This window comes from Hyperoodon ampullatus, assembly GCF_949752795.1.
Source record: "Hyperoodon ampullatus genome assembly, chromosome: 2".
Classification (NCBI taxonomy): Eukaryota; Metazoa; Chordata; class Mammalia; order Artiodactyla; family Ziphiidae; genus Hyperoodon; species Hyperoodon ampullatus.
Genome location: NC_136915.1, coordinates 77,159,910 through 77,186,615, shown reverse-complemented (window position 1 = coordinate 77,186,615; position 26,706 = coordinate 77,159,910). Strand labels below are relative to the sequence as shown.

The window sequence follows — 26,706 nt, the reverse complement described above, 5'->3', positions numbered from 1 at the left end:
CAGGAGCTGTGAGAACGAAGAAGAGAAAGGGAAAATTCTCCCAACAGCCTCAGGAGCAGTGGATTAAATCTCCACAATCAACTTGATGTACCCTGCATCTCTGGAATACCGGAATAGGCAATAAATCATTCCAAAATTGATGCAGTGGATTTTGGGAGCAACTGTAGACTTAGGGTTTGCTTCTGCATCTAATTTGTTTCTGGTTTTATGTTTATCTTAGTTTAGTATTTATAGTTTATTATCATTGGTAGATTTGTTTGATTTGGTTGCTCTCTTCCTTTTTTAATATATAGATATATATTTTTTTCTTTTTCTCTTCTGAGTGTGTATGTGTATGCTTCTGTGATTTTGTCTGTATAGCTTTGCTTTTACCATTTGTTCTAGGGTTCTCTCTGTCTGTTTTTTGTTTGTTTGTTTGTTTTTGTATAGTTTTTAGCACTTGTTGTCATTGGCGGATTTGTTTTTGGTTTCGTGGCTCTCTTCTTTCTTTCATTCTTTTTTTATATTTTTAAATTTCTTTATTTTTCATAATTAAAAAAATTTTTTTATTTTAATAACTTCATTTTACTTATTTCTTTTTCTCTCTTTCTTTCTTTCTTTCTTCTCCCTTTTCTTCTGAGCCATGTGGCTCACAGGAGCTAGATGCTCTGGCTGGGTGTCAGACATGTGTCTGTGAGGTGGCAGAGCCGAGTTCAGAACATTTGCCCACCAGAAACCTCCTGGCTCCATGTAACATCAAACAGCGAAAGCTCTCCCAGAGATCTCCATCTCAACGCTAAGACCCAGCTCCACTCAACGACCAGCAAACTACAGTGCTGGACACCCTATGCCAAACAACTAGCAAGACAGGAACACAACCCCACCCATTAGCAGAGAGGCCGCGTAAAATCATAATAAGGTCACAGACACCACAAAACACACCACAGGATGTGATCCTGCCCACCAGCAGCACAAGATCCAGCCTCATCCACCAGAACACAGGCACTAGTCCCCTCCACCAGGAAGCCTACACAATCCACTGAACAAACCTTAGCCACTGGAGGCAAACACCAAAAACACCAGGAACTACGAACCTGCAGACTGAAAAAGGAGAACCCAAACACAGTAAGTTAAGCAAAATGAGAAGACAGAAAAACACACAGCAGATGAAGGAGCAAGGTAAAAATTCACCAGACCAAACAAATGAAGAGGAAATAGGCAGTCTACCTGAAAAAGAATTCAGGGTAATGATAGTAAAGGGGATCCAAAATCTTGGAAATAGAATGGAGAAAATACAAGAAACATTTAACAAGGACCTAGAAGAACTAAACAGCAAACAAACAATGATGAACAACACAATAAATGAAATTAAAAATTCTCTAGAAGGAATCAATAGAAGAATAACTGAGGCAGAGGAACAGATAAGTGACCTGGAAGATAAAATAGAGTAAAGAAAGAACAGAGCAGAAAAAAGAAAAAAGAATGAAAAGAATTGAGGACAGTCTCAGAGACCTCTGGCACAACATTAAACACAACAACATTCGAATTATAGGGGCCTCAGAAGAATAAGAAGAAAAGAAAGGGACTGAGAAAATATTTGAAGAGATTATAGTTGAAAACTTCCCTAATATGGGAAAGGAAATACTCAATCAAGTCCAGGAAATGTAGAAAGTCCCATACAGGATAAATCCAAGGAGAAATGCACCAAGACACATATTAATCAAACTACAAAAAATTAAATACAAAGAAAACATATTAAAAGTAGCAAGGGAAAAACAACAAATAAAATACAAGGGAATCCCCATAAGGTTAACAGTTGATCTTTAGCAGAAACTCTGCAAGCGAGAAAGGAGTGGCAGGACCTATTTAAAGTGATGAAACGGAAAATCCTACAACCAAGATTACTCTACCCAGCAAGGATCTATTCAGATTAGATGGAGAAATTTAATCTTTACAGACAAGCAAAAGCTAAGAGAATTCAGCACCACCAAGCCAGCTCCAAAACAAATGCTAAAGGAACTTCTCTAGGCAGGAAAACAAGAGAAGAAAAAGACCAACAAAAACAATTAAGAAAATGGTAATAGGAACACACGTACTGATAATTACCTTGAATGTAAATGGATTAAATGTTCCAACCAAAAGACATAGACTGGCTGAATGGATACAAAAACAAGACCTGCATATATGCTGTCTACAAGAGACCCACTTCAGACGTAGGGACACATACAGACTGAAACTGAGGGGATGGAAAAAGATATTACATGCAAATGGAAAAAAAGAAAGCTGGAATAGCAATTCTCATATCAGACAACACAGACCTTAAAATTAAGACTATCACAAGAGACAAAGAAAGACACTACATAATGATCAAGGGATCAATCCAAGGAGAAGATATAACAATTGTAAATATTTATGCACCCAAAATAGGAGCACCTCAATACATAAGGCAAATGCTAACAGCCATAAAAGGGAAATTGACAGTAACACAATCATAGTAGGGGACTGTAGTACACCACTTTCACCAATGGACAGATCATCCGAAATGAAAATAAATAAGGAAACACAATCTTCAAATGATACATTAAACAAGGTGGACTTAATTGATATTTATAAGATATACCATCCAAAAACAACAGAATACACTTTCTTCTCTTGTGCTCATGGAATATTTTGCAGGGTAGATCATATTTTGGGTCACAAACCTTGGAAAATTTAAGAATATTAAAATCATATCAAGTATCTTTTCCAACCACAACGCTATGAGACTAGATATCGATTGCAGGAAAAAATCTGTAAAAAATGCAAACACAAAGAGACTAAACAATACACTACTAAATAACCAAGAGATCACTGAGGAAATCAAACAGGGAATCAAAAAATACTTAGAAACAAGTGACAATGAAAACACGACAACCCAAAACCTGTGGGACGCAGCAAAAGCAGTTCTAAGAGGGAAGTTTATAGCAATACACTCCTACGTCAAGAAACAAGAAACATCTCAAATAAACAACCTAAACTTACAACTAAAGCAATTAGAGAAAGGACAACAAAAAAACCCCAAAGTTAGCAGAAGGAAAGAAATCATAAAGATCATGTCAGAAATAAATAAAAAAGAAATGAAGTAAACAATGGCAAAGATCAATAAAACTATAAGCTTGTTCTTTGAGAAGATAAACAAAATTGATAAACCATTAGCCAGACTCATCAAGAAAAAAAAGGGAGAAGACTCAAATTAATAGAATTAGAAATGAAAAAGGAAAAGTAACAACTGACACTGAAGAAATACGAAGGATCATGAGAGATTACTACAAGCAAATATATGCCAATAAAATGGACAACCGGTAAGAAATGGACAAATTCTTAGAAAAGCACAACCTTCTGAGACTGAACCAGGAAGAAATAGAAATATAAACAGTCCAATCACAAGCACTGAAATTGAGACTGTGATTAAAATCTTCCAACAAACAAAAGCCCAGGAGCAGATGGCTTCACAGGCGAATTCTATAAAACATTTAGAGAAGAGCTAACACGTATCCTTCTCAAACTCTTCTAAAATATAGCAGAGGAAGGAACACTCCCAAACTCATTCTACGAGGCCACCATCACCCTGATACCAAAACCAGACAATGATGTCACAAAAGAAGAAAACTACAGACCAATATCACTGATGAACATAGGTGCAAAAACCCTCAACAAAATACTAGCAAACAGAATCCAACAGCACATTAAAAGGATCATACACCATGATCAAGTGGGGTTTATCCCAGGAATGCAAGGATTCTTCAATATATGCAAATCAATCAATGTGATAAACCATATTACCAAATGGAAGGAGAAAAACCATCTGTTCATCTCAATAGATGCAGAAAAAGCTTTTGACAAAATTCAATACCCATTTATGGCAAAAACCCTCCAGAAAGTAGGCATAGAGGGAACTTACCTCAACATAATAAAGGCCATATATGATAAACCCACAGCCAACATCGGTCTCAATGGTGAAAACCTGAAACCATTTCCTCTAAGATCAGGAACAAGACAAGGTGTCCACTCTCACCACTATTATTCAACATAGTTTTGGAAGTTTTAGCCCCGGCAATCAGAGAAGAAAAGGAAATAAAAGGAATCCAAATCAGAAAAGGAGAAGTAAAGCTCTCTCTGTTTGCAGATGACATGATACTATACATAGAGAACCCTAAAGATGCTACCAGAAAACTACTAGTGCTAATCAATGTATTTGGTAAAGTAGCAGGATACAAAACTAATGCACAGAAATCTCTTGCATTTCTATACACTAATGATGAAAAATCTGAAAGAGAAATTAAAAAAACACTCCCATTTACCATTGCAACAGAAAGAATAAAATACCTAGGAATAAACCTTCCTAAGGAGACAAAAGACCTGTATGCAGAAAACTATAAGACACTGATGAAGGAAGTTAAAATGATACAAACAGATGGAGAGATATACCATGTTCTTGGATTGGAAGAATCAACATTGTGAAAATGACTCTACTACACAAAGCAATCTACAGATTCAGTGCAATCCCTATAAAATTACCAATGGAATTTTTCACAGAATTAGAACAAAAAATTTTACAATTTGTATGGAAATACAAAAGACCCTGAATAGCCAAAGCAATCTTGAGAAAGAAAAACGGAGCTGGAGGAATCAGGCTCCCGGACTTCAGACTGTATTACAAAGCTACAGTAATCATGACACTATGGTACTGGCACAAAAACAGAAATATAGATCAATGGAACAGGATAGAAAGCCCAGAGATAAACCCCCACCCACATGGTCACCTTATTTTTGATAAAGGAGGCAAGAAAATACAATGGAGAAAAGACAGCCTCTTCAATAAGTGGTGACGGAAAAACTGGACAGCTACATGTAAAAGAATGAAATTAGAACACTCCCTGACACCATACACAAAAATAAACTCAAAATGGATTAAAGACCTAAATGTAAGGCCAGACACTATAAAACTCTTAGAGGAAAACATAGAAAGAACACTCTTTGACATAAATCACAGCAAGATCCTTACCCACCTCCTATAGAAATGGAAATAAAAGCAAAAATAAACAAATGGGACCTAATGAAACTTCAAAGCTTTTGCACAGCAAAAGAAACCATAAACAAGATGAAAAGGCAGCCCTCAGAATGGGAGAAAATATTTGCAAACGATGCAACTGACAAAGGATTAATCTCCAAAATTTACAAGCAGCTCATGCAGCTCAAAATCAAAAAATGAAAAAATCCAATCCAAAAATGGGCAGAAGACTTAAACAGACATTTCTCCAAAGAAGATATACAGATTTCCAACAAACACATGAAAGAACGCTCAACATCACTAATTATTAGAGAAATGCAAATCAAAACTACAATGAGGTATCACCTCACACCAGTCAGAATGGCCATCATCAAGAAGTCTACAAATAATACATGCTAGAGAGGGTGTGGAGAAAAGGGAACCCTCTTGCACTGTTGGTGGGAATGTAAATTGATACAGCCACTATGAAAAACAGTATGGAGGTTCCTTTAAAAACTAAAAATTGAACTACCACACGACCCAGCATTCCCACTACTGGGCACATGCCCAGAGAAAACCATAATTCAAAAAGAGTCATGTACCACAATGTTCACTGCAGCTCTATTTACAATAACCAGGACATGGAAGCAACCTAATTGTCCATCGACAGATGAATGGATAAAGAAGATGTGGCACATATATACAATGGAATATTACTCAGCCATAAAAAGAACCGAAATTGAGTTATTTGTACTGAGGTGGATGGATCTAGAGTCTGTCATACAGAGTGAAGTAAATCAGAAGGAGAAAAACAAATACCGTATGCTAACACATATATATGGAATAAAAAAAATTGTTCTTAAGAACCTAGGGGCAGGACAGGAATAAAGACACAGATGTAAAGAATGGACTTGAGGACACGGGGAGGGGGAAGGGTAAGCTGGGACGAAGTGGGAGAGTGGCATGGACATATATATACTACCAAATCTAAAATAAATAGCTATGTGAAGCAGCCACATAGCACAGGGAGATCAGCTAGGTGCTTTGTGACCACCTAGAGGGGTGGGATAGGGAGGGTGGGAGGGAGATGTAAGAGGGTGGAGATATGGGGATATATGTATATGTATAGTTGATTCACTTTTCACTTTGTTATAAAGCAGAAACTAACACACCACTGTAAAGCAATTATACTCCAATAAAGATGTTAAAAAAAAATCTGGTTCCCCTCTCGGAAGCTTCTGAATTATCCTGGAAATAGACTGCAAAGCCAGACTGAAGGATGGACCTAGAGAACCACGATGTATCACATTTTTTAAAATTATGCTATAGTGTTATAGACAGAGTCTTGCAAGTTACTTCGCTCTTACTCTGAAAGGAAAACATAATTTTATGAAAGAGACTGGAAGATAAGAGGCGCTCCCTACTAAAGCATATTAACTGATTCATTTATCTTAGTTTGTGCAAATTTGCTGATGTATATGTTTGACATTAATAAAGGTAATTTGTCAAGTTTATTTTATGACCAGTTGGTCATTTAAAAAATCATTGAGGGCTTCCCTGGTGGCACAGTGGTTGAGAGTCCGCCTGCCGATTCAAGGGACACGGGTTCGTGCCCCAGTCCAGGAGTATCCCACGTGCCACAGTGCAGCTGGGCCTGTGAGCCATGGCCACTGGGCCTGTGTGTCCGGAGCCTGTGCTTCGCAACGGGAGGGACCACAACAGTGAGAGGCCCGCATACCGCAAAAAAAAAAAAAAAAAATCATTGAGAAATTCAGTCTCCATCTTACAATGGTTCAACTTATGATTTTTTTTGACTTTATTGTGGTGCAAAAGCAGTGCACATTCAATAGAAACCATACCTCGAATTTTGAATTTTGATCTTTTCCTGGGCTAGTGGTACGCAGTATGATACTCTCTGATGATGCTGGCTATCGGCAACGAGCCGAACATAGCTTCTAGTCAACCACAGGATCATGAGGGTAAATAACCAATATCCTCACAACCATTCTGTTTTTCACTTCTGTACAGTATTTAATAAATTACATGACATATTGCACACTTTATTATGCAATAGACTCTGTGTTAGATGATTTTACCCAATTAAAAACTAATGTAAGTGTTCTGAGCACGTGTAAGGCAGGCTAGGCTAAGCTATGATGTTTCGTCGGTGAGGTATAGTAAATGCATTTTCAACTTGAGATATTTTCAACTTACAATGGGCGGGAGGAAGATCTGTATTTTAAAACTACTTAAAGCTATTAAAACTATGTACAAACTCCCGAAAGGCACCAACACTCTTAAAAAGATAGAAAATTTTAGTTAACAACCAAAAGCAAATATGCAGGCCGAAAAGAGATCTCTGAAAGTTAAATTAAAGGCTACTGATCATGTTGTTATTACTAATAAAAAGAAGTGCCTGGGGCTCCCCTGGTGGCGCAGTGGTTGAGAGTTTGCCTGCCGATGCAGGGGACACGGGTTCGTGCCCGGGTCCGGGAAGATCCCACATGCCGCGGAGCAGCTGGGCCCGTGGGCCATTGCCGCTGAGCCTGCGCGTCCGGAGCCTGTGCTCCGCAACGGGAGAGGCCACAACAGTAAGAGGCCCGCGTACCGAAAAAAAAAAAAAGAAGTGCCTGTTCCCCCTGGATAAATTTCTTGTTTAACTAATTCTTGTGCTTGTCTGCCTTTAAGGATATTTGAAGTAGTTCTAAGCCCTTAAACTAAAAGCTAGTGGGAGGCAGATGATGGAGGAGCAAAAAATGGACCTAAGGAAGGGGCCTGAGGAAGATAGGACTTTATCCCTGATTTTGTTCTCCCGGCTTGTCCCACAGAGATCAGCTGCTCACTGATGACTTCCTAACATTTGATCTTTTCTTGCAGCATCTGGGATAAAAACCTCACTAAATTCATAAGTGTCAAGAAAAAAAGAAAAACAAAAGGAACAAGGCACTTACAGAACGAATACTTTGTGAATACATTATGGAAGCCTTCTCAGTCTGAACTTCATCAGGTATGAACTCACATCCTTTTTCGTACAGTCCTGTTACTCTGTCGGATTTGCATAATTGGGTGACACAGCTTCCTCCTTGACACTTCTGTAGTACATTTCTACCAGTAATAGTTGCCGGACATCTGAAAATATATTAAGGTTAGATGTTTAGGTGTAGGTGATATAATTTAGAAGTGTTGGACTCTGTGGTCAGGTTCTACAGATGGCTTTGTGTACTATTTCCTTTCATAATTCAAGAAATAAATACATCCCCTTAAATAGCAAAATTATTAAATTCTCATTAGAGTAATTTCTGTTTGCCAGAAAGTATCTGAGGGGTTCCCCAAATGATATCAGAATGTGTTTCTATGCAGCAGAAAAACTAAGGCTGGCTTACAGCTACTGTTAAGAATTAATAAGGACCAAAGTCCTAAGGCATTTCCTAATCTAGTCCCCTTGTCCCTGGAAAATCAGGAGCCCTCTTTTGTTTATCTTAAAAATTTTGCTGACATTTTTTGTTTGTTTGTTTCGATCTAACTAGTTTACGTCATACAGTTTTTGCATAGTTCTTGTGTGTTCATAGGTATATTAGATTTTTCTTTACACGCTTGTGACTTTTGTCACTATTATAAACGGAGTACTTTTCACCCACATCTTATTTTATGAGTATATAAATAATATATGAACACTATAGGAAATTTGGAAAATAGCAAAAAAGTATAAAGAAGAAAAAAAAATCATGTCCCACTGTCAGAGATAAACTACTGTTAGCATATTGAAGCATTTCTTTCTCTATGTATAAGCATAACATTCTATGTATAGCTTTGCTTCTTGACCTTAAAAAACTTAGTATTTTAGTACATTTAAATTGTATTGTTATAATTCATAATATTCTTTCAAAATGTGATTTTAATAATTTCATATTTTGATACTACAACATGAATTAAGCCTAATTTACTTCATTTTGTTCCCCCCCCCAAATTTTTCAGTGCTAAAAATAAAACTTCCATGAATAAATAAAATGTCACATAAAATTTTGACTCTGTTTCCAAGTTTGCTGCATGACTGACTCCCAGAATAAATGCTCAGACCCAGAAGTTTGAACATTTTAAAACCTGTTGATAAGCTCATTCTATCATTTCCTTTAAAATGGATTGTTAAACATGAAATTACTGGAGCAAGAAATAGAAAAAATTTTTAGAGATTTGATATGTGTCACCAAATTTCTTTCCAGAAAAGTTATGCTGGTTTATTCCTCTAATAACCATCTACGGGAGCACTCATCCCTCTGACAGTCACTTACTAGGTAATAAACGATTCTCATCTTTGTCAAATTTGCACCCCTTTGATTACTAGTAAGTCTGAACAGTTTTACATTTTTACTGGACATTTTTATTTCTTCCTTTGTAAATTATTCTTCTCCTGCGTCTATTTTTCTGTTAAGGTGTTATTGTTTTCCTACTACTGGTTTTCAAAAGTTCTTTATGTGTTATAATACTAAGTTTTTAAAAGCCTGTTTTTTTTTTAATTTTTGCAAATATGCTTTTCTGTTTCTTATTTTTTAATTTAGCTTATGTTTGACTTACATGCAACAAAATTTTTAATTTATATGTAGCCAAATTTATTATTATTTTAGCTATGTCTTTTTCCAATTCTTGAATGTATAGAAAGACCTTCACCATATAGAAGTTTGATATGTATTAATGTTCTTCTAGTTTTCATTACGGTTTTATTTTTTATATTTAATGAGTCTATCCAATTGAAAGAGAGTCTGTTAATTTTTTCCCCCCACATAGTTAAAAATTGTCATGACATCTTAAGAAATATTGCCTTTCCTTGTAGATTTATAATTCTAGCTGTATTAAATAGTAAATTATTGTGTAAGTGTCTGTCAGTTCACATTGTTTTAATTAACATAGGTTTATTGTATATTTAAAATTCAATGAGAAAAATTTCCTTTATACCTATTCTTTTTCAAAAACGTTCTCAGGTACTATCTACTGAATAAACTCTGGGACTTTAAAATGAGGTAAAAATAGAAGTACTTTTGATTAGAGTTTTATAAAACCTATATATTAATTGGGGTTGGATTTACATATTCCATGAATTGAAAATCTCTCGTTTAATCTTGATTTTCATTTAAATCCTTTAGAAGGATTTTATGCTATGGTTTTCTTTAAATATAACTTTCACATTTCTTAGCGTTTTCTTCAAATATCTCTGGTTGCCTTATTGACTTCCCTTATCAATTTTAATTTCTATTTTTTCCCTTAGGCTTTCTAAGTGGGCCACATATCATCTGCCTAGAAGCAATTTTCTCTCTCCCTTCTAGTAGCCCCCCCGTCTTTTAACCTCCCCAACATGTTATTGCATTGGCTACAACTTTCTAAATAAGATTAGATAACTGCTAACAGTGCCCACTCTTATCTTAATCCTGGGAATGTCTAGTGATTCCCTATTAAATATGAGGTAGGCAGTTGGCTTTCATTTGATGTTCTGCATCATATTAAGGAAGCCTTCTATTGTGGGCAGTACTGTCATTTTTGCAATTGTTTCTAGGCCTTAAAAGTAATTTAAAAATTTGGTAGATAAACAATAAATGCTATTTGTATGTTATAATAAGATTTATTGTTAAGAGGACATGTCAGTTTTGCAAATGTTATCTGTGGAAGGATGAACATGCTGTATATGTAGATATTTCTGGAATATACCTAGGAAGGAATAGGTACTAGTCAGCTTTTCTCTCAAGGGGATATACAGTGTCTGTCTGGAAGCTTAGCAAGAAGTGGGAAAGGCAGATGTCAGGGCTGAATGGTATTCGTGGGCTGAGATTTGAGAGGTCCATCCAACATATGATCATGTCAGGGGAGTGGCCCTGGGGAGTGGTCTCTGGGGTGCGGAGGGAACAAGCTAATCAGATAGGCTGTGTACCGCTCTGGGAGGCACTTAGTGTCTTTTTATACCTAAAGTGACATAAGAGTGAGGGAAAATGTCATGGTAGTGGACCAAGCTGACAGAATTTGAATGTAATAAAGAAAGGGGAAAATGGAGAGCAGTAATGTTACTGTGGGAGGAAGGGGAAGCCAAGGCTGAGCTCTGAGCCCAGTGCAGCTTCCCTTGGAAACTGTGGTGAATAAAGACAGTAACCAAACCAAAGCTGAGTGTGTCTCCTTAAACAGCCATCAGGGGAGTAGAACTGGAAGCAAAAGTGAAGAGGCATGTTGTGTCAGCTCTAGTCTTTAAAAAGAGGTGGTTGTTTTTAACTGAGGCATAAATGTTCAAGCTTATCAAATTCCTTTTCAGATTCTGTTGGAATAATCATTTAATTTTCTTCTTTTACTTGATATACTATATTAATTACTTACCTAATATCATAGCATTTTCAGACTTCTGGAAGACATCCTTCTTGGCCTTAGTGTGTTTGTTATTCCCTTAATTATGCCAGGTGTAACTTACTTTCCTTTTATTTAAAACCTTTTTAGAAAGCTGTATCTATAGAATTCTTTTTCATGCCATCTGTCAGGTTTTAGTATCTGAATTATGCTAGCTCTCTAAAATAAATTGGGAAGTTCCCTTTTATGTTTGTACTAAAGCAGTTTGTTCCCTGAAACTTTTGATTGCAAGAACTCACCCGTAAAATCACAGCAGCAGAGGTACTTTCTAAGTGTTCAGTTTGCTTCCTATTGACACCATACAAGGTTTTATTCAAATTGGGAGAAGTTTTCTGTTTTGTTTTAATATTTGGACTGTCTTCCAGCTAAATTCCACAGTCTCTGCCAGGCCCATTCAAACTGACATAGTTCACACAGATAGTATTCTACCCTCAAGGCACTGAAGCTTTGTTTTTGTCACTGATTATGATACAGGAAGATGGACATACTGAACGTAGCACCTGTGGATTTCTTCTAGTTGTACACACACACACACAAAGAGGCAAATGATTTGTAGCTGCAGAGTAGAGAATTCAACTAATTAAGACACTTGTAAAGTGAACAAAAGTAGTAGTTCTATGGGAATCTGAAAAAGACTGCACTAAGAGTGAGAGGAAGAAAATAAGACAAAAGACTGACATTTTTAAAGTAATCAATTCAAGACAAAATTGTTTGCAATTTAAAATAGTTTGTGAAAAGTTAATCAAAATATACATACATTACTGGTTTTTTTCTTTTATTGGATAAGTAGAATTTCTGGTCATTATCATACTCATCAAATACTCCCCATCGTAGATGAGCCCATTCATGGACAAATACCCTTCCTGTGAAAAAGTATTTTAAACACCTGATTACAATAAGAATGGTAAAATTACCCTCTTAAACTAAGAGAAAGTAATTCTTCTGAATGTTATTACGCTTTTCTATGTTTTTTTTAATTAAAGTTTTGATTTCCTTAGAAGGAACAATCTGATACGACAATTGCACATTTCTATAAAATATGACTATTTATTTTGGATTATCAAGTGTCAATTAGGCACCTAGTAAGTGCAAGGCAGCTATTCATACAATGATAAAACAATTGCCCTGTCCTCACATAGCTCATGGTCTAGCAGATGACACACATCATTTTAGATAACTATAATCCTTAGGGGTGCAAGTGTAATGATGGAGGTCAGCACAGACTGACCTATAGGGCAGCCAGGGCAGCATCCCCAATAGGTCCTTCTCCCTAATGACTCATATGTGGACAAACCTCAAGCCCTGCCTACTCCACATCTGCCTCTTTTTTCTTTGACCTATTCTCATCTTTCCAGTCTCATTGCCAGTTACTTCTGAAGTACTGCAACACTCACTCAACTGGCCTCCATGTCTCCAGTCTTCAATGACTCCGCTATGGTGCTCAGGGTTAAGTCCAATTTTTCAGTATGCGTACAAGGTCCCTGATGATTCAGGCCCTATTCCTCTCTGCAGCCATATTTCTTGCTCTTCTCCACCCACTTCCAAAACTCCATAATGACAATGAATTCTTGAACTCCTTTTACTTTCTAGAACCACATCATGCTCTTGCTCATCTCTGGTCATTTTTACATAATTTTCCTCGACTTGGAATACTCTTTCCCTATCTCTGATTGAATAACTCCTATTCTTCTTTCAAACTTAGGCTTATATCCACCTAGAAGCCTTCTCTGACATCCTCAAACTAGTCCAGGTACCCCTCCTTATCACTTTCATTATATTCCATTATGGCGTTTATCGTGTTATATTGTCATTGCTTCTTACTTGCCAGTCTCTCACTACAGACTCTTGTCTCCATGAGAACAGGTACCATGACTTCTTCACTGTCATGTCTTTGCACATACTGTCTAGAACTTAATAGATACTTAGTATTTGTTAAATTTGGATGAATGTTAGTGACTTATGTACAGCTCAGTTTTTCTGGAATGTAAATTCCCAGGTAGGCTGACTTTGGAAGGTGAAGTGAGGAGGTGCATGTTAAGTAACCCTAGTATCTCACATTAAGGATTTTAGATTGTTCTCAGTGCTAGGGAACAACTTATGGCCTCTTAAAGGTAAGGGAAGATTGTGAAGTAGCAGGCGTGGAGTCATAGTACAGAAAGGAGAGAGTATAAAGGAATGACATTGTATATGGTGACCTTGATGGCTGGAGTGGGCCCAAGAGTGGGTTGGAGCAGCTAAGTAAATCAGTTCAATACATATTTATTGAGCTATACATTGGCAATTTTCTGTTTGTGTTATGGAGGTGTAAAAGAACAACAAAGAGGTGTTTTTGTTGGACACTTCTTTCTGATAAGGTCTGTAAAAGTGCTCTAGGGTATTTAGGGGTGGGGCATGCAGGCACCAAGCGCTATTTTGTTTGCTTGTTTGTTTTCTCTGCCTTGCCTATTTAAATGAAGAAAATCAAATTTGTTCTAATCTTTTCAAAATGGTAAAGAAACCTCGTACAAGTTATTAGTTAACCTAATAGTTAATACTGATCACACTTGATTATACTTGGAAAGTATACATATTATATATATGCCATTGCTGGTTTCTTTTAATCTTTTCTCCAAGGATTGCTCTATTTGGTTCATATGTGAATGCTAAATGATATTTTGTGAAGGAAAATTTGATTTTTTCTTTAGTCACATATGTTTGAGAGCTGAACAGCGAGGATATTCTGTCTGATACTCAAAATGAGGTCCAAGGTCAGGCAGTATCAGCATCACCTAGGAGCTTGTTAAAATGCAGATTCTTGAGTCCTACCCCACACCTACTGAGTCAGAATCATTTTAACAATCCGTTTATAGTATGAACACACATTGAAGTCTGAAAACGTTATGCATCTCTGCCATCTGGTAGCCACTACCTGAATTGCAGGCAGGAGGTTTAATTTGTTCAGGTGTCTCCCCACAGAGCAGTAGAAACCCAACATTACATATTAAACTATTTTAGAGTTATTATCTGATACTAATCTGAAAATTAAAAATATTATATTTACACATATATATATATGAAGAATATGAAGAAAATAAATTTCTAACTGAGAAATGCACTATTTGGCATCTGTTTTACATGAAAGAAACATACTATAATAGTCCATTTTATGTTCTTACTCAGAAAGATAATGCTATTGTTGATCCATTTGCAACATAAAATTATTAAATTATGAGAAATATAGCAGAATATTTCATTTCTACCCATACCTTGTGATCCATATTGAAGCAACTTTTTTCCTGCTAGGAACCCAGGAGTCAGATAAATTTTATTACCCTTTTCTCCACAGCCTCCCATATGCTCAGTATAGGGTCCATCGTTACCTGTTGGGTTAGGTTCAGCAACCAGAACATCAGCCTGAAATTTAAGAAAAAGTTTTCGTCATTACAAAATTTCAGCAAATGAATTGACCTTACTTCACACCAGCATATTCTGAAACAATTTTATTTGATTCTAGAATATTTTGATGAAAAAAATCTGAGTCACAAAAGAAAACCAAATTTGAAAAAAGAACTTGATATTCTCACATTTTTGTAGGTCTCAAGTTTGGGTTTCACATAGTCAGGTTTTGTGCTCCAATTTTGAGGAATCAAAATGGCAACATTTTTGAAATAGAATCTTTTTTCTGTAGCTTCAAACAGATATGGAGATGCCTCGGTCACCATATCCTGGTCGGGGGAGGGGGAAACATAAACAAGAGCATTTAATGACAGAAAAAAAGATGAAATTACCAATTATTCAAATTTACATCTGTATCTCACATTTCCTAAAACTAGCTATTTATCAAGCTTGGAAGAGGAGGTTATTTTGTTAATAATAATAGCTAGCCTTTTTTGAGAGTTTTTACCACATGCTGTATGTCACAGTGTAATGGTTGACAGTGAAGACTCCAGAAGCAGACACTAATCCCAGCTGCACCACTTATGGTGGGACATCAGAAATTTCCTTGAGGGAGTTCCCTGGCAGTCCAGTGGTTAGGACTCGGTGCTTTCACTGCTGGGCCCTGGGTTCGGTCCCCGGTTGTGGAACTAGAATCTCACAAGCCTCGTGGTGTGGCCAAAAAAAAAGAAAGAAAAGAAATTTCCTTGATCCCTCCTGAGCCTCAGTTTCCTCATTTATAAAATGGAAAATATTACAGTGACCAGCTCATAAGGTTGTTGTGAGGATCAAATGAAGTCAAGAAAGCATTTGAAACCATGTTTACTTAGCACAAGTGCTTATCAAATATTAGCTCTTAGTTTCATTTTATATGATCCTTTGAGGATCAGTGAACCTTTAAGGGAGAAACTGAGAACTAGAGAGTATTAGTCTCAATATCTCTCACCAAGTAGTTAGTGGAGAGAAACTCAAATTAAAATGAATACAACTTCAACACCTGCTGACTCCTGTAATAATTTGGGGGCTAACTAAATGTTATGATAGTACTTGTTTTTAGTATAGCACTAAGTGTTAGATATAGGGAAGTGGCATAGGTAGATAATCTCTTTTCACATTATGCCTAAATTTATTTCTCTGAAACAAAAGAGCTGTAGCATTAAATTATAAATGCCTCTGCAGATTCCCTGAGATGCATCATGACAAGATAGTATTGATAGAAAGGGTATTACAAGATATTTATTATAGAAAGGGAAATTGAGTCTATTAGGGCTGGAAATCATTGAGAAACACAAAAGTGGGTGTAGACAAAGGGAAGAAGACACCTGAAGACTGAGCTCCAGGAGCCCCAGTATTCAGAATTGGGAAGAGGAAGAGCCAGCAAAGGAAACTGAGAAGGAGCAGCTGGTGCACGGGAAGGAAATCAGAAGGCATAGGGTGAGAGTGTTTCAGGAAGGAGAGAGTGATCATCCAAGTTGAATGCTGCTGAGCAATCAAGGAAGATGAGGACTCAGAAATGAGCAATGAATTTGGCAACCTGAGTAAACCATTTTGTGGAATGGAGACAACAGCTCCATATGAGTGAATTCAAGAGGGTGGGAGATGAGGAAGCAGAGGTAGTGAAAACAGACAGCGGGTCAAGAAGTTTTTCTGCAAATTAAAAGGGAATTGAGAAATGAAGCAGTAGATGAAGGAAGACTACAGGGCAAGGGAGTTTGTTTTTTTTAATGGTAACTATTATATGTATATGCTAATGGAAAAATAACCCTGATAATGCAAGAGAAAAAAGGGATCATTGCTGGAGGAAAGTGCTTGCTGGAATAGACCAGAGTGACTAGGCTCTGATGTCTAGGAGGTTGGCCTTAGGAGCAGAAACAGTTCATCACTGTATGGGGAAATAGTACTTGGGTACTGATGCAGGGGTGAATCCTGCTCTGTTACTTGCTAATGGGTTAAACTTGCGGAATTTATTTTGTCTCTCTGAGCTTCAGTTTCCAACCTTTCACATGGTGATAATAATGGTTGCCTTGCTAGTTTTATAAAAGCTCTCCAAATGATTTGAATTTCCTTCCAAAAAAAAGCCAGATTTTAAATAATTGCTAGGAGAATTTAACATTTTATAATTTTTTTAATAAAAATACTGAGCCAATATCACCAGAAAGTTGAAAAGTAGGTATAAAACTTCCTATGTTAGAGTATTATATTACAATTTGACTTGTGAAATGTAAATTTTCAGTGTCTCCTAGGAAGACGACTAAGCAGCATGAAATGTCTTCTATGTTTTAACAGAAACATTAATAATGAATCTTTGCTTTGGCATCTGTTCCATATTTTGAGAAAGTGACCTCATATCCAAAAAGACACTTAAGCTTTTGGGGTTTGAAGAATGTTGGGGATGAAGTTTATAGGATGGGCTGGTAATTCCTTAAGGATAGGGATAGTATATTGTTCACCACTGGATTCCTGGTACCTGACAATGTAAATGCTCTGTAAATATTTGTTGGATTAAGGAACAAATGAATGAGTGAAGAGGTTATAATGAGGGGTAAACTGTCCAGGAGCGCCAAGACCAAAGATGACTCGGCTCCCATACATTGAGGAGGCCCCAAACGACTCCTGTTGTTTATCTTTCTTGTGTGGTGTGTGTGTGTGTGAGAGAGAGAGAGAGAGAGAAAGCACTTCTCCCTGATTCTCACTCCCTCATCTTATGACCTGTGCTCCCACTGCTTATGCAATACTGATGAGAGTGTAGTCTCCCTGGATGGAACTGCTGCAGTGCCACCCGCCGGTATTGTAGGTGGAGAGACACTCGGACTGCCCTGCTGAAGCAAGTACAATATTTAAGAGCTGACTTAGAGGCTTCTGCTCACACAAGGACACCAGGGGAGAGTCTCCCCAGAAAGCAGAGACTGAGGGATGACCAGGAAAGTGGCAAAACCCACAGTGAGGTCCCTCGACTGCAGGTCTGGAACATCAAATAGGGACTCGCTTTTATTAACTACTCAGTTAGGGACTCTGAGCACAGTATTGCCCTTAAAAGTGCTCCTGTGACAAAGAAACATGGAAACCAACCTCTCTCATACCCAACTCACTTAGGACTCATACCAAAAAACCAATTTGATAATTGTAGGGAGAAGTATATTTCTCAGGAGGAACCCCCCAAAGAGAGTGAGATGAAAGTCCTTTTGCTTTTGCTCTAAAGCACCATATAAATACAAATTACCATTGTCCTTAGAGATGCTAATGTGCTCCTTCCCACATGTCCCTGAGCACAACTGACTGTCCAGCCAGAGACAGAAACATACTGGTCACATTTTCCTCCAACACTTTCCTAGTCTCTTGATCCAAGTGGCTATTTCATTTTTTTCTGATGCCATTCCTAAGTTTAGAAGCAAAGACTCACCCAAGTTTTCTGATTGTTAAGAAATTTCAGAAGGCATGAATTTCCCTTTCACTGATGGCAGTAATATCTGATGGTCTTCTGGTTTAAGCAGGTGAACTTCCTCTCCCCCTCAACTGCTGTACTTCTCCAGCCCCAAACTCCTCTTGGTGGTAGAGATGGTTCTCTCCCCAAACTCCATCTTTCTGGGTTTGCTCCTGTTCAGAGCAAGGAACCTTTCGAGGAGACCCTTCAGGCCCTTGCACTATTAACTTCTGAGCTCACACTCAGGAAATTTGCCCAGAAACAAGTCTCAGTCCCTTTGGCTTGGTGAGGAATGATGAGCCCTTTCTATCTGGGATTAAAAGTAGACCTGGGGACTGATGACTTGCCTACCATTTATTGAGCTCTTACTGTGTGCCAGGCACTCTGCATGCATTTTTAAAGTTTTTCTAAGTTTTTGAGATTATTTTAGACTTAATAGATTACATGCAAAAGATGTACAGAGTTCCCATATACCTTTCACCTAGCTTCCCTTTTATGCATGCATTGTTAATCCTCACAAAGCCCTGTGAGGAAGATACTTATGATTATCCCCATTTTATAGACCAGTACTTCTGTTCATTATGCAGTACCACCTCTGGGCGTGCTACAGCCGCTTTCCAGGGTGGTCTTTTATAAGACATTTCCCTCTTATTCTTTGCTGTTTGTTGTTGTACAAAACCTCTCTAATCCCTCTATCTTACAACAGTTAGATGCCTCTGCCTGGAGAGGAAGAGTCCTCTTCCCTAATTTTTCCTTCCCCTACAGAAAAAGCAACAAGTGAAGTGATGCTGCTCAGCAGCCCCGAGAGGACACTTTGCATTGGGGTTGGGAAAATGCAGTGTTTCCTCACACTGTAAGGGTCAGGCTTGTTCTTAAGTTAGAGATTTGCATCTTGGACTCCTATATTAGAATTGCAGAGAAGCAGGTTACAATTAGGAGGATAAAAGGAGACTCTGATATGAGCCAGTGGTAAAATCAGGCAAAGGAATTACCCTCTGTGCATCTCACAATATCTGCCAAATGTAGTTGGCTCTGCCTTGGTTGCAGAACTAAATAATTTCAATGAGATCATTTATTAAGTGCCAACAATATATCAAGCTCTGAATTATGTGCATTGCATTTATTGTCTCATCTCTCAGAGGAATCATAATGGTTGTGTTATTATTTCCATTTTATAGCTGAAGAAATGAAGACACAGGTATAAAAAAAAACTTGCCAGTGTCACGCAGCTGGAATTAGAGAACTCACGTTTCCTCTATCACATTATGCTTAATTTTTCAAAAAAGCATGGTTAATTACCATTTAGGACTTACCTTTATTTGTTGAATGAGTGTTTCATCTTCTGGCACATTAGGGTCAACTGCAATGACAATGCCTTCATAGCCATTATTATTCAGCTGAATGAGTGAATCACTCAGGACCCCTTCCAGAAGGTGAAGGACCAAGATGAAAACTGAATTCTTAAATGACCCCATTGCTGTACATCTCCCTTTGAGTTCTCTCTTTGGAAAATGTTAGTTATGGAGGCATCTTTCCTTACCCCAATATATATGGATATATAAACGCCCATTTTTCCAAGTTATCAGAGGTGGTTTATCACAGGACTTTAACCCCTTGACCCCAAATTGTTTCACTATTGGATTTGTCACCACTATGAGGAATGGTAAATATAGCTATCATTATGATAACTATAATTTCATCTCAAATTTTGTGTACTCTTAAATATTTTATTTTGAAAGGTATATTAGCCTTGCCTTCAACTTTGCCATTTCCTGGGAGCAAGGGTGGGGAGCCACATGTGGTTCCCTGGAAGGACTCACAGCTGACAAGCAGCTTTGCCATTGAAAGATGTTTACTTCTTACAAATGTTTGTCCAGCCAGGGACAATGACCCACCCAACTCCACCCTCTAACCCCTGCCTGCCCAGTGGAGGCCTGACTGTTCTGCGTATTCAGTATGCATTCATTAAGTATAAACGGTATATCCAGTTATCCCTCATGGTTGTCTTTATTTTTATCGTCTTCGATCTTTATGTAACCTCAGCACCTCTCGTTACTCCCTTAGACAATCTACTTGCACCGAAACATTAGCAAACCACATTAGATATTATTGAATATTCTATAATGAAAAAATAAAATTTATATCTCACTGTGCAAGGGAAACTCCCTCAAGTTTCCTCATCAAACCTCTATTTCACTATTCCATAGCTTCTACTGCCCAGTAAAATTCAAATTAGCATTCAATTATTTTACTGAAATTAAATGTCTCTCGAAACATGAATAGTGGACTGCCAGCTACTGAATAGATTCTTTTAAGTTTGCCAAATCTCAGATGAAAACTCAAATTGGCCTACCAATTCAAATTGGTCCTATATTCAAATTAGTTGAAATATCCCTTCATCCCATAACTTCATTTGATCTTCACACAGCGGTAAGCATCAATTTCATCTTGTCTGTCTTTGACACTCGCTCATAAAAATTAAGTTGGTACTTGTTGCTAATAATCAGTACTTATTGCTTAAGTATGTAATCTTTAATCAATCAAAAGTGAAGCGTTGGAATAGAGTGGAAGTACTCAACGATAAAATAGTTGTCCAGATAATCTAAATATACTTTTATATAAAAATAATTTATTCAATTCTTATTGAATAAATATATGCATTTATTATACATATGTCATAAAAATTTTTACATTTTAAAATATCTCATACCCCACACCCCACTATATGTGTCTCTCCTGGGTTCCCTAGAAAAGAGAGCCTAAGACAAACTTATGTGAAAATGATTTGCAAGCTTAATCCCAGAACAGTGAGAGTCAGAAAAAGGGGAAATGATTCAGGAAAGCCTGGGAAGCAATGAAAGGTGCTTACTAAGCTGGCTCTGGAATAGTAAACAGACCCAGCAGGCCACCCTGCAGGTGCACCTGTCCTGCTTTCTGGGGTGTCTCCTAATGGGCTATAGGAGGAAGGAAAAGTGTTTGGCCCCTTCTCATCTCCTACAGGTGATCTCCTGCAGGTGATCACCCTTCTGGCTGTGTCACCCAGCCCATTCAGCAGCTTCTTAGAAAGAAAATCCTATGCCCTGTGGTGTATAAAGAGCCAAAGATTCCAGGTGGTGCCTGTTGACCTCTGGCAGTAGAACCACTTGGGCCTACAAGGAGTAGGTAGTGACTGAGGAGGAGCAAGTGCCCATTGGGTCAGGTGGACAGGTGGGGCCAAACAACCCCGAGGAGCTTCAATAAGATGAGTCCAATACAATCTACTTCTTGAACTGCTCAGATCCACTCACGTCCTTTCATTCTATCTAGCTCCAATATTATAAGTTAAGACTGGAATTGGGGGCAGGGGCACAAGCTGTCTCACTTTTTCCCTGAGAGAGGGTACAAGCCCTCTCATAGAATCATTCATAGAATCTCCTTCGAAGTGCTGGCCAATTGCAATCTCCTAAAATACCCAAAGCGACAGAGTTATTGAAATAAATCACAGTGCCTGCTGCTATAGCTGGTCTCAAGGCCATTATAGATACCTTCTTCCTTCATCACCAATTTCCCTCATTTTTAGCCAGCATTTTGACTGATCTGTGTTTGTTTGGGTTTTTTTTGCCTGTTGGTATAACCCAACCTTTCCTTACTAAGGGGTCTGAGCCTTTAGTTGCCTTGCCCTTGCTGGGCTGTGGCTGGTGCATGTGCCTATGACAGAGGTCACTGGTATGACAGATCAAGATTAGGTGCCTCCTCATATTTTGTGTGGCCTTCCCTGCTGGCTGGGCCTTGGCTGCTCCCTCAATGGAGAGTCCTTGCTGCTGCCTCGGTTGCCTCATCTCCTAACACCACTGGCTCTTTGCTTCCCCAGGGAGAGGGCGGAGTTTAGCATGGCCTCCACTGGACAGGGTGTGGTGGCAGCCCCACTCTCTCTGGTGCCCAAGTTCAACCTAAACAGATTCACAGAGGCTTTGGCTCACATAAAGCATCACCCCATGGCACCTGGGATCCGACTTTGTCAGAGGCAGTGCAGATGGGCCAAATGACACAAACCAGAGGTGCAGGGAGTTAGCACCCTGAGAGACAAACTTTCACCAAAGTTTGTATTTCCAACATCCCAGAAGTCTTTGTTGTGTTCCCTTCTAGTCAAAAACCTCCAAATGGTAATTGCGATACTGAACTCCATCGCCACGCTGATTAATTTTACCTGTTTGTGTACTTTATATAAACAGAAATATAAGTATGCCCTCTTGTGTTTGGCTACTTTCATGTAACATTTTCTGCATGAAATTCAGCCATGTTGTTGTGTGTAGCAGTAATATGTTCTTTTTCCATTGTATTTCTTTGTAAAAATATACCACAATTTACTTACTGCTTTTGATGAACATTTGGATTATTTCCTGTTTGGGGCTATTTTAAATAACACTGCCATAGACATGAGCATTGACTTCAGTTGGGTACATACCAAGAGTGGAATTGCTGGGTCACAGGGTATATGTATGTCTAGCCATAGTCGATCGGCCAAATACTTTTCAAAATTGTTGTATTGACCCACATTTCTACCAGTACAGGTACTGCTGCTCTTTACAATTTTATCCACTCTGCATGGGGTATAATCATATAGTACTGTGATTTTAATTTGCATTTTCCCTGATGACCAATTTTGTTATACACCTTTTCATATAATTACTGGTCATTTGGATATCCTCTGTTATGAAGTGCCTGTCCAAGTCTTTTTGCCCAATTTTTAATCAGGTTAGTATTTTCCTTGTTGATCTAGAGGAATTCTTTATATGTTCTGGGTATTGAGTTCTTTATTGGATGTATGTATTGCAAATATCTTTTCCCAGTAGGTGGCTTGCCTTAATGGGTCTCTTGGATGAACAGAGGTTCTTAACTTTAATGGAATTCAATTTAATTTTTTATTTTATGGGTAACGTTTTTGGGGTCATATTTAAGACAGCTTTCCCAAGTTCGTGAAGATGTTATACAATATTCTATTCTAGAGCTTTATTGTGTTATCTTTCACAATTAGGTTTGTGATCTATCTCAAATTATTTTTGTGTGTACAGTGTGAGGTAAAATTCAAGATTTTTCTTTTGTTTTCCTCTCTGGATAGCAATACAAGCAGATCATTTATTGAAAGGACCATCATTTCCCCCCACTGAATTACAGTTGTGCTTTTGTTGTGAATGAGGTGACTGCAAGTGTGCAGGTCTGTTTCTGGACTCTATTCTGTCCTATTGGTCTATATGACCAGGCTTACCTCAATACCATATTGTCTTAGTTACTGCTGGTTTGTAAGTCTTGATGTCTGGTAGTGTAAACACTCCAGATTTGTTTTTCTTCAAGATTATTTTGGCTATTTTTAGTCCTTTGCATTTAAATATAAAATTTAGGATCAGCTTGGAAATTCTACCAGAAAAAAACTCCTGGATTTGACCAGATTGCATTAAATTTATACACTCATTGTAATACATTAGCTAAATGACACACCCATCAGTGCCATGACAGTTCTGAGGCCAACCATAAAAGGCCAAAAAGTGAGCGGTGGCCCAGCTCCTGGAAATCTCCACCCCTTCTCCAAAATAGTTGGAATAATCCTCCACTCATTAGCCTATGAAATCACCCAGCCCGTAAAAACTAACCACCTCATATTTCGGGGCCTCTTGCCTTCTGAGATAGCCCACACTCTGTCGGTAGAGTGTATTTATTTCTCCCAAGGTCATTCTTGCCTTTTTGAGATGGACTGCATTCTATGGAATGTGTATATCTCTAAGTAAGTCCATTTCTTACCTAAAAAAAAAAATTTATACATCAGTTTGGAAAGAATTGACCTCCTTATAATTGACCTCTTTATATATTGAGTCTTTCAATCCATGAACCTGGCATATCTCTTCATTTTAAGTTTATTTACTTGATCTCAACCATGTTTTATAGTTTTAAGGGTAAAAGGCTTTTGCACCTTTCATTAAATTTATTTCCATGGTTTTTAAAAGTTTGGGGGTGCTATTATAAATGGTATTTTTATAAAATTTCATTTTCTGATTGTTTATTGCTAGCATATAGAAATATATTAGATTTGTATGTATTGACCTTTCATCCATGGATCTTGCTAAATTCATTTATTTCAGGTAGTTTGTAGATTCTTTTGGATTTTGTGTTTATAATTATGTCATCTGTGAATAATAACATGTTTACTTCTTCCTTTCCAATCTTATATCTTTTATTTTGTTTCCTTCTCTTATTACACTAGCTAGGACCCCCCAGTACAATGTTGAATACAGGTGGAAAGAATGGGTATCTTTTTTCTTGTTCCCAATTCCAAGTGAAAAAGCATCCTATATTTGGCCATTAAGTATGATATTATCTAGAGATATTTTGTAGATATCTTTATCAGACTAAGAAAGTCTCTTTGTATTCCTAGTTTGCTAAGAGTTTTCTTTTTTAAAAATCATAAATAGGTTTTGAATTTTATCAAGTGCTTTTTATGCACCTCTTGAGATTATCATGTGATTCTTTTCTTTATTCTGTTAATATGGGGAATTACATTGATTGAGTTTTCAATGTTAAATCCCCCTTACATTCCTAGAATAAATTCTTGAATTTATTTATTTATGGGCTATATAAAAAGAAGTGTGTTGCTTAATTTCCAGACACTTGGGGAGTCTCTAGTTAATCTATTATAGATTTCTAGTTTAATTGCACTAGAGTCAGAAAGCATACTCTGAGATTTAAATCATTTGAAATTGGTTGAGTCTTATTTTTTGCCTCAGCTTATGGTCTATTTTGGTAAAACGTTCCATGTGCTTTCAAGGAAAATATTTACTCTGTAGTTGTTGGGTTACAGTGTTTTATATATATTAGGCCAAGTTAGTTAATCATGTTATTCAAATTGTCTCTTTTCTTACCAATTTCTTGGCTGCTTGTTCTTTTAGTTGCTGAGAGAGTTGTATTAAAATCTCCAATTATATTTGTGAATTTGTCTATTTCTTTTTCTTTTATTCAGTTCTATCAACTTCTGCTTTATATATTTTAAAGCTATGTTCTTGGTGCAGGCAAATTTAGGATTGTTATATAATTATCATCACAAAATGTCTTTTCTATCTCTAATAATACCTCTTGCATCAAATCTACTTTCATTGATATTAGCTATGGTATACTGGTATTTTGAATATTGAAAAATTAAAAAAAAAACAAATATAACACAGGTAGCACAATGCCTCACACATGGAATTTATTCAGTAAAGTATCTTACCTTTACACTTCTTCTTCACTCCCACTTACCCAAACCTTAGCCTTGAAGGGAAAAATTGGAGAGGAGCCAACAAGATGGAGAAAGCCAGGGCTTTGCATTAGATGGCATCAAGTAAGAATGACCAAGGTATATTTGTAGGATATTGATGTTTAAGAGGTAGTTTTAAGCTCTCTGCCATGTAATACTTCAATATGACTCCGGTTTCCACCCCCTAGTTCATTACCTCCTTTAGTAATGGTAATAAGGCCATAAGGAAACAGGTAGTCATACATTTCTGATATTACATATACAAAGAACAACTCACACAGGTGCATAAGAGTATATGTACAAGGGTAATATAATTTGTCCCTCAAAGCATACTTTATAATAGCAGGAAGTAGAACTACCCAAATGTCCATTAATAAAGGAATAAATAAGCTTATTTGTTTAACATCTATTTTGTTTATCACTTCTTACTTAAACAACTGTAGTTTTAATAATAGCATGTATTACTTTTGTAATTGAAATAAATTTATACATAAAACTAAAATATTGAACTAAAGACTATCATTTGGAAATCCTAACATGTCAGCATTGGAGTGGTAGTTCTGTCTTTTCTACTCTTAATTTCTAATCTAGTTTTTCTTTACTCTTCCATTTCACACTCTTCTTTTTCTTTTGTCTTCTTCATGCTCTTGCTTCTTTTTTCCTATACTGGTGTGATGTAAGGTTATACCACTTTTTTAAATGTTCCTTTTGGATGTTTACTAATTTATATTGCTTCCATTTCACAAGCCAAGGATATCTTTCTATGGAAAGCAATTGCCCACTGTACTGAATAGCTTCCTCCTTCTTGTGCCCTCGAGACAAGTGTTTCCAGAAAGCAGTTTTTCGGTAAGACTTAGCAGCATGTAGCTTAGAGGGAGTGGGGAATAAAATTGGCCACCATCTGGGTCACTCTCCACCCATCCAGGGTATCATCTTGCTGATAAGAGCTGTGTAGTCTAAGTGCAGGAGGGATTTATGGAAGGATACATTTCTTTTGACCTTTGGGGACCAGCTCTAATTACCTCCATGCATATGAGCTTCTGTTTCTGTGCCTTTGAGTACTTGTCTCTCTATCATCATGTACTCTATAATTGTATCCCTAACTTTCATATCTTATTTTGTCTCTCTCTTTGTGCCTGAGCTGTGCTTTTTCTACTTCCTATGGTAAATGCAAACTAAATCAGATTCTCATTTCTTCACAGCCCACTATTTATCTCACTT

General features: G+C 37.3%; 1 protein-coding gene across 1 annotated transcript in view; it reads right to left on the bottom strand.

Moving 5' to 3' along the window:
- The window catches only part of CLCA1 (chloride channel accessory 1), a gene marked incomplete at both ends in the record, with an annotated part of 37,255 nt that extends 17,559 nt beyond the window's left edge, over positions 1-19,696 (bottom strand). The window contains 5 exons of the mRNA XM_079697443.1: positions 7,960-8,137; positions 12,144-12,249; positions 14,632-14,779; positions 14,950-15,090; positions 19,535-19,696. Of these exons, the coding sequence (XP_079553569.1) occupies positions 7,960-8,137; positions 12,144-12,249; positions 14,632-14,779; positions 14,950-15,090; positions 19,535-19,696 (735 nt within the window). The remainder of the gene's footprint in view (positions 1-7,959; positions 8,138-12,143; positions 12,250-14,631; positions 14,780-14,949; positions 15,091-19,534) is intronic.
- Between the last annotated feature and the right edge of the window lie 7,010 nt (positions 19,697-26,706).